The sequence below is a fragment of the Archocentrus centrarchus genome, chromosome 18 (assembly GCF_007364275.1).
Source record: "Archocentrus centrarchus isolate MPI-CPG fArcCen1 chromosome 18, fArcCen1, whole genome shotgun sequence".
NCBI classification, from domain to species: Eukaryota; Metazoa; Chordata; class Actinopteri; order Cichliformes; family Cichlidae; genus Archocentrus; species Archocentrus centrarchus.
This window is the reverse complement of record NC_044363.1, coordinates 23,058,395-23,067,267: the sequence shown is the minus strand read 5'-3', so window position 1 is coordinate 23,067,267 and position 8,873 is coordinate 23,058,395. Positions and strand designations below refer to the sequence as shown.

Here is an 8,873-nt window from a genome sequence, read left to right as displayed (position 1 = left end):
AAAAAAAAGATCCCAACTTTGGAAACTCATTTGTGAAATAAATGTGTAATATCCTGATATTTAATCCGCTAAAGATCTTTTCTCCGATCTCTTTTCATGTTGACTTTATCTTTGATGTATCCAGTTTCAAAATACTGTACATGTCATGTCAGACACAGGATACAAAAATCCAACACAACATTTATTCTAAGATGTGCACAAAAACACAAAACACAATGAACTGTGGGGAGTCTGTGGCCGCTTTATGCTTCAAAAGGTTCCCATGGCGTCTCACACTCACATTTATCCAGTGACTCCTACGGAAGTTTCTCAATGGCAAAGTCTGTGCAGAAGAAAAAGAGTTAATCTGAGCAGTTTAGAAAAATGTTCCAACATGAGTCACTCTAGGTATCTTGCTGAGGCAACGACCTGACGGGGGGCTTCTGATCGCCTCGGGTTCTCTGGGGCCTCGGCTGGGGTGGGGGTGGGGGGCTCCGTCTGGGCCCTCTCTCTCCCGTCTGCTGGGGTGGGTGTGCGGTTCTCCTTGGAATGAGTGGCCTCGGGTCTTCGTAGGTCTCGATGGGCTTCTGGTGGCCTGGGCTTCCTGGGGCTTTCTTTGCCCGCCTCTAGCTTCTGATGGGCGGAGCTGTGGCGTTCTCCCGTCATTGGTAAGTACATTTCATGACACGGTTGGTTTGTGTAACCATGCTTCTTTTATTTTGTTTTTCCCACACAGTTTATAATTGCAAATATTGACAATATCTTATGTTTTATAAGTGATGAACTATTTGGCTAACCTACTTGCACTCTTTCCTGTTTCTTTGTTCTATTTTCTCCCTATTTTTCTCTCTCTCTCTTTTTTTCTTTCTTTTTTCTACTTCTTCTTTCCCGTTCTCCTTTTTTCCTTTCTCTTTTCTTTTTTCTAAGCCTGTCAGCTCCAACACAATTTGTCAAATAGCATGTTAAAAATAATTCAAATAAATGTGTCTGTGTGACACAATAACAAGAGGAGCCTATAGAGAACCTATAGAGCTCATCTTGAAATAGCAAATATGTTTGGCACAACAATACATTCAGATCACAGTTCTGTTTGCAAGATCTGCCAAACATGACAGGCTTAAAAAAAAAAAAAAGATAATATCTGAGAGTCAGTCAGTCTGAGAGTCAGGTTCAGGTGCAGCAGGAGGGAAGGACTCAGAGACCCTCCGTCCCACTCTGTGTTTTCTCAACACATTTAATGCTCAGCAGTACATGTCAAGAAGTGTGATAATGACAGGATAGCAAAAATTATCTTTAGAAATCTACTAGGAAATTTAGACAACTACTGAAGTCTAATCTGAACTCAAAGTTGTCAGAAATTTTTTTTTGTATAAGCTCCGAAATGGCCTGAAATTCCAGTTCCCTCAAAATGAAACAAATGTAAAATTAGTGATCAGATCAGTAGGTTTAGACAAACAGGTGTTTTTATTACTATTTTATTATTATTATTATTTTAATTATTATTATTATTATTCCATTTTACGGCAGATAGGCGCGCCCCCGTGAAGACTGCGCACGCATACAGTTTGAAGGTTTCCTTCGCTGCCCGTGTTGGGACTGTAGAGCCTCATTATGCAATTTATCTGTTTACAAAAGTGAAACTGGAGACTGTGGACCACGAGGGGACAGCTGACAGGCCGGGGGTGAGTTGATATGAGCAGCACAGTGAAGCTTTTATCAGGCGGAGAGCTGTTTAAAATGCTGTAAACAGTTAATGTAATGTAGCGTCTCCACCGGCTTTTTCACTCACACTCCGCCAGAAAAGGTGAAGTTTTCACAGTAAACGGTGTCACACCGTTACTCACACATATGTTAACCACGACCCACCGCTGGAAACCGCAGACACACAGTTAAAACATAGTTTGGAAGAGTTTAGCTCGAAGTAAAAAAATAATATGTCATATTGTATCGTGCAGTCGCTTGCGGGAGCCTGTGCGCATGCGCCATATGAAGCAACGCCAAGTACATGTGATAACGATTGGAGAGAAGGCACGTGCACAGTACTCAGCTCACGTTCAAAATAAAGTTGTTTTTTTAAAACTGCAAATAAAATAAAAAACGTGATAGCTGTGGAATTACATTATACAGCAAAAACATGCACATAAACATTAAAACTTATCAGCTTCCTGATGCTGAAAAAAAAAAAGTCTACCTAGCAACTAGATTGTGTGAACTTTATCACTAAAATTTGTAAAGATTTAGCGTTTTCGAGCCTGGCTATGAAGAAAATTCAGCTGGAGAAACTTAGAGTCTGTGTGCATGTGTGTGTAACAGAAAACTGTTACATTTGAATGAATAAGCCTTTAAAGGAACCACTTAGTCCCCACAGGCTGCTTGAATAGCGATGTATTTTAATTTTCATGTTTGTTTATTTTTGAATAAAGAAATAAAATCAACTTCATTATAGAGAGCGCTCACTATAAATTAATAAGAGGGGAAAGCAGAATACCATCTTAAAAGCCGCTCCATCTTTGTAGGCTCTAAGAAACCACTGGTGGAGACAGCAGATGGTCTGTGTAAACAGAATTAATTTTTTTTATATATGGTGAGCTGATGACCCACATTGAAGTGGAAGTGCAGTTTTCAGGAAGCCAAACAGCTGACAGCTCAACAGAAACAAGCTGACAGGAATCGAAACAACAGTTTGGCTCCTTTCTTTATGAAGATAAAGAAAATGCATCATGTGATCAGCTTTCTGCAAACTTTTTTTTTTTACACTTGGACTTATGGTGAATGTTACCTTATCATTCATTGTGTTTCCCACTGTGTTCATGCTGTAATGATGATTACAAATACATGTTATACATGTTACTTGTCATGTATAGACAATTATACATGATTATCCCCCATTTTGTGACTTTTTATAACTGTAAGTGCTTTATGTTACCCAGATATAGTCTTGTTGATAAGTCAAACATGGACACATACCATAACATCCTAATTTATGGTTCAAACAAACACACTGATTTGACTTTGTGAATCTGTGATAATTCATGATGACATAAAACACTTATGCTTCCACATTGGGCTCTCACAGTGAAAAGTGATTTTTTTCACTTATCAATCCCCCTTGAACATGTAAATATTTAATCACACCTGATCCACAAACACTTCAAAACTAGCTGTCACCTCTCACCTATATTTTCTTATCAAATGAAGTCCAACCCGTTAAGCAGCTGACTCACACACGCATGGGTTAACCAGACTATTTATTGGCCTGTGGGAAGTTAATCATTATGGCCTTTGACAACCACAGAGAGGATATGAAACTTGCTCTGCGCTCTTCAGTTGTCTGAGGTTCTCCTCACGCTGCTTTCATGTTCATTTTTTCCTTTTCAAAAACATTTTAGATAACTCTCTTTTGGACATGACCAACGTCAAGCCCAAATCAGAGAGCCGGCGCGATGGAGCCGAGGGCCCGGATGGAGGCTGGGGCTGGGTGCTGGTCGTTGCCATGTTTATCAGCACGAGCCTCGTGTTCGGCCTGATGCGGAGCCTGGGGATCTTCTTTGTGGAGTTCGTTCAGTACTTTGAGGAGAGCGCTCAGGCCATCTCCTGGATCTCGTCCACGGGCCTGGCAGCGCAGCAGTTCTTCAGTGAGTCTTTGATGCTGGTTAAAGTGTGAGTGTGCAGTTTGTAGCAGTGCAGCTAGCAGCTGTGTTTATTATGGATTATTGTGCTTGCTATTATTATAGTAATTATTTTTCCTTTTTAACATACTGACACTTGTATTGTGCCTAAAGAGTCAGAACAAACTAGTACAGGATCCATGTGATCCTGTTTGAAATGAGATCTTTTAACCTTAAATCTTCTAAAAGGGGAAAAAAAGGATACATTTATTCATGAATAAATGATGGAAATATTTGTGCTCGCTTGTGTTGCAGGTCCACTGGCTGCTGCACTGTGTAATGCATATAATACCAGAGTGGTGGTGATGATGGGGGGCCTTCTCGCTGGGCTCGGCCTCACGCTCGCCTCGCAGGCCACCTGTCTCGTACATCTCTACCTCACAATGGGAGTGATTTCAGGTAAGAGGTGTAACAGTCTTAAAACACCAATCAAAACGTTTTTAGTTCCTGTTGCTCGGGGGGGGCGGCTGCGTCTATTATTTGCTTTACGATGCTTCTTCACACAGCAACTATTTTTTCTGCACATCCTGTGAAAAGTGTGGCTGCAGAGCTGTAGCGCTTTTGGCTATTATTTACTCTCTAATTTACAGTTTTGATTAGCTGGAGGCAGCAGTCTCACAATGTAATGGTATTGATTATAATAGCTGTGATAAGGAAAAATGTTAAAAAAAAAATCCAGAGCCTGTACAGTCATACTTAGATGCACTTTTTAAAGAAAGGTGACTTCTGCACCTACTGCAGCAACTCCTGCCTATACGGGAAGACACATTTCAGGGATGAATAAACTCACACAGCTACACTGTTGTTGTGCTGCTGAATGAAGTCCTGGAGGCAGGCAACCTGTTGAGGGCTTATTTAAATCACTGATTTATTAATGCTGCTTCTCCACTTCTCTTTGTGCCCTGAGCTAACTCTAGCTGCTCGGCTAGCATTTACCTTGTGCACCTTGTTAGTGTTATTATTTTCTGGTCGTGGTGTTTACTCTCATTTGATCCACAAAATATCAAAAAATGATCTTAGTACTTTTTGATAGGTGACAGAGTGCTTAAGGGGTTAACAGTTAACTGTTAAACTAGTGAACTGCACGCTTTGCTCTCACAGTGTACTTTACTCCCTTTGTGGTCCAGGTTTGGGATGGGGGATGGTCTTCACTCCCATGGTGGCCACAGTCATGGCTAATTTCACTCGCCGGCGTGCTCTGGCTTTGGGACTGGGGTTCTCCAGCATTGGTCTCTCTTCCTTCGCTTTCAACCCACTGTTTCAGCTGCTGGTGGAGACGTATGCCTGGCGAGGGGCCCTGCTGATCCTGGGGGGCCTCAGCCTCAACATTATACCCTGCGGGGCGCTAATCCGTCCGCAGCAGTGGTCTAAAGCACCGGCAAAGGTAGAACAGAGAGGACCGCATTTCAGTGGTCTGCTTTATGTAAAAATATCCAATAGTCTTTCTCACAGAGAAATATCAAACTTTTGCTGTGATAAGTACCAGAATAGGAGGCTAAAGTTAAAGTTTCTTGGCTATTTCAGTTTTGTTCTGCTTAGTCTGTCCTCTAAATTAACCCTGAGAGCATAAAGTATCATGCAGTGATATGTAAACATGAAGCTATTTCCTTGTTTTCCTCCCCTGCAGGTGGATTCAGAGAGCAGGTCATATGCTTCCATGTTGCGGCGAGTCGCCTCTTACCTGGAGCTGTCCCTGCTCACTGAGAGGCCCTATCTCACCTACACTTTGGCCGTTACACTTTTTAACGTTGGCTACTTCGTGCCTTACTTCCACCTGGTGGCCCACAGTCGCCAGGCTGGCTTCTCGGAGTACCAAGCTGCCTTTGTTATGTCAGCTGCAGGTGCTACAGACATTTTGGGCCGCGTAGTGTCAGGCTGGTTCTCCGACCTGGGCTATTTTCGGGTCATACATTTAATGAGCTTGTGGACATGCCTAGCAGGAGTGTTCATCATGCTGCTGCCCGTGAGCTCCATGTCTGGCTCCTACACCGCTCTGATGGCGATCAGCCTCCTCTACGGCTTCTGCTCTGGGGCTTTGACCTCCCTGGTATTTGCAGTAGTCCCCATGATTGTGGGCGTGGAGCGCATGATGGGGGCCCTCGGACTGCTGCAGCTCATCGAGAGTGGTGCAGGACTTCTGGGGGCTCCTCTGTCAGGTAGGTGTGAATTGAGTTAAAGCTGAAATGTTAACACTATTAGTGCTATTTAGGTATTTATCTTGAAGCTCGTGCTGCCTTTTTTTTGTTATTTATGGTGACCTAAATCAGCCCTAAAAAACAACAGGGTGAAGATAAAAGCCTAACATTACAGCCTTATCACACAGCTCCATTTTAAAGCCAGCATAGTTACCCAACACAGGCAGGATATGTCAAAACATTATTGTCACACCCAAATAAGAAAGAAAAACCTTTTAGGGGAATGTAGCTAATGAGGTGCTGTCACAGAGTTCCTTAACTACTCCCATTAAAAAAAACACCATTCTTGATTTAAATTTGGTGATTTCAGCTTCAAGGTCATCTGATGCTATTTATAGCAATTAGCTTAATCTAGCTAATTAGCATTATCTAATAACTTAGAATCTCGTCTCATCTATATATGGTCACATTTGGCTCCCAAAAAAAATAAGATGGTGGCAGCCAAAACATTAATGCTGAGGCTTCAAAATGTGGAGTTCAAAACCAGTGGGCGACTTCATGGTGGCTATGTCCATCTTTTATATACAGCCTATGCTCAACCGCTTGGAAGGCAGAAAAAAAAAGATGCCCTCGAGAAACACTTAACACACTCTCCACTGTGATTACAGAGACTGCTCTTTAGAAAGAGGTAGTTGAGTAGTTGTTGTTGCTCGAGTGTCAGCTGTTTTTATTGTGTTTTTCCCTTGTCCAGTCTTTTTTTTTTTCTAACTGCACTGCAGTCATCAGCACAAGGCCAGTATTATCCACTTCATAAGTTTCTCCCTCAGTCTTTCATAATCTCATTCTCAGTTCTGCACATTCTTAAATTTCAAGCAACACTGTAGTGACAATTTATTTTTTTCTTTAAGGGTTGCTGAAGGACATCACAGGAAACTACATCGCCTCCTTCGTGGTAGCAGGCTCTTTCCTCCTTCTGGGTGTGCTGATTGTGACCACTCTGCCTCACTTTTTCTCCCGCGCCGATCCGCCGCCTCCTCAAAGACGTTCCCTGGATGGCAAAGAGAAAGGTTTGCATTCAGAGCTGGAACAGATGAACAGTTTGCCCTCTGACAAACAAAAACCCGCGGAGGAGCTGGATGATCCAAAACTCTGTCAGTAAATGGTTCAAGAGCCTTGCGAGCGATGGCGCCTTTCTGAAGACACGATCAAAACGCGTCTGTTTCACGTGTCTGTGAACAGCTGCGTATTTACATCATACCTCAGAGACTCGAAGTGAAAGCTGCAGCTTCGTGTGAAACCTGTAGCGCCTGAAAGGGGCCAGTGAGCTCCTCACTTTGTTACAAATATGAACCTCAGTTTATTGTTGGAGTCAGTACCTTCTGCCTTAAAAGAAACTCTGGGCATTTTATTTAAAATTCACACACGTGACTGTTTTTCATGCAAAGCCAGATGCTGTTTTTAATTCTGGATATGTCATCAAGTTTTATTCTCTTTGTTCATGTGAATATAAAGCTTTAAAGGTGATTCTGCTGCTGTGAGAATGGCACTTGACCACTGGACCAGCCCTGAAAGGGCCCTAAGCCAAATTATAGTTGTAATCTGTTGAAGCAGATGTTCGGGTAAAGACCGCAGCATGTCCCTCGCTGTTAACACTGATTTATGTTGAGCACAGCTAAATGAGCTGCTGGTGTTCAGCGCTAATCTTCAGGAATTTCTCATCCCGCCGATGCATTTTGTTGCTCAGCAGGAACGCAAGATGGTGTTTTCTCAGTTGCATTTTTATGATGACGTCATTTTATTTGCTTGAGCACTTTGTACTTTTGTTGAGCATAAACCAGAGCAGGCTTTGTAAACCAGAGCTGTTCGGCTTTGAGAGCAGCGGGACAGTTGTCGTGTTTGAAACAAGACCACGACACGGTCACTGTGACCCGCTGGTTACTGGCACGCTTACTTCACTGGTGTTGCAATGCTAAAGGCAATATTGTCTACAGCCAAGGCATTGCAACACTAAACAGCTGAGCTTTTACACTAATAGACCTGCCTCTTCAGTTACCTGCAAACTGTCAGTGATATTTAAAAATGTCTTGTACTCAGCCTTGATTTAAAAAAAACAAACAAACAAAAAAAAAAAACAATATATTTTATTTTCTTTTAGTGTATGTGTTTAACCTTTACCAGGTCGGCAGGTCTTTAGTGATATTGTTTTCACCCAAAACAACAGGATGATGGCGCCCTCTGTTGGGCTTTTGACAGTAATACAAACAGTATTGCGCCTCGATAACCAATTATGCTTTTCCTTATTTTCTGTCATGTACACCAATCAACCACAACATTTAGACCACCGGCCTAATATTGTGTTGGTACCCCTTTTTGCTGTCATGCAACCCTGACCCTTCAAGTCATGGACTCCACTAGACCCCTGAAGGTGTGATGTGATATCTGCACCTAGATGCTAGCAGCAGATCCTTTAAGTCCTGTAAGTTGTGAGCCGGGGCCTCAGTGGATCAGACTTGTTTGTCCACCACATCCCACAGATGCTCGATTGGATTGAAATCTGGTGAATGTGGAGGCCATTTGAGTGCAGTGAACTCACTGTTATGTTCATGAAACCAGTTTGGGATGATCTGATCTATGTGACTCGGTGCATTATCCTGCTGGAAGCAGCCAGCAGAAGATGGGTACACTGTGGTCATAAAGGGATGGATAAGGTCAGAAACTGTACTCAGGTAGGCTGTGGTGGTTAAACTAAGGTGCCCAAAAATGTGCCAAGAAACCCCCCACACACACATTACGCCACCAAAAACCTGAAACACTGATATAAGGCAGGATGGATCCATGCTTTCGTGTTGTTTACACCAAATTCTGACCCTACTATCTGAATGTTACAGCAGAAACTGAGATTCAGGCCATTCTCTGTAAACCCCAGCAGATCAACTGTTTCTGAAATACTCAGACCAGTCTGTCTGGCACCAACAACCATGCCACGTTCAAAGTCACTTAAATCACCTTTCTTCCCCATTCTGATGCTCAGTTTGAACTTCAGCAGGTCATCTTGACCATGTATAAATGCTTAAATGAGTTTCTGCCATGA

The 8,873-nt window shown here is 42.6% G+C and overlaps 1 protein-coding gene across 2 annotated transcripts; it reads left to right on the top strand.

The window, feature by feature from the left end:
* The first annotated feature begins 1,532 nt into the window (after positions 1-1,532).
* On the top strand, positions 1,533-8,407 carry slc16a13 (solute carrier family 16 member 13). 2 transcript variants are annotated; one of them, XM_030753866.1, is made up of 6 exons: positions 1,533-1,661; positions 3,369-3,614; positions 3,903-4,046; positions 4,775-5,031; positions 5,275-5,803; positions 6,691-8,406. In XM_030753866.1, the coding sequence occupies exons 2-6, from the start codon at positions 3,386-3,388 to the stop codon at positions 6,939-6,941; spliced, it is 1,410 nt and encodes a 469-aa protein (XP_030609726.1). In that variant the 5' UTR covers positions 1,533-1,661; positions 3,369-3,385; the 3' UTR covers positions 6,942-8,406. The 2 variants fall into 2 exon arrangements, with proteins under 2 accessions (XP_030609726.1, XP_030609727.1); XM_030753867.1 differs by lacking the exon at positions 1,533-1,661 and adding an exon at positions 3,255-3,309 and having other exon boundaries at positions 3,348-3,614; positions 6,691-8,407.
* The last annotated feature ends 466 nt before the right edge of the window (positions 8,408-8,873 follow it).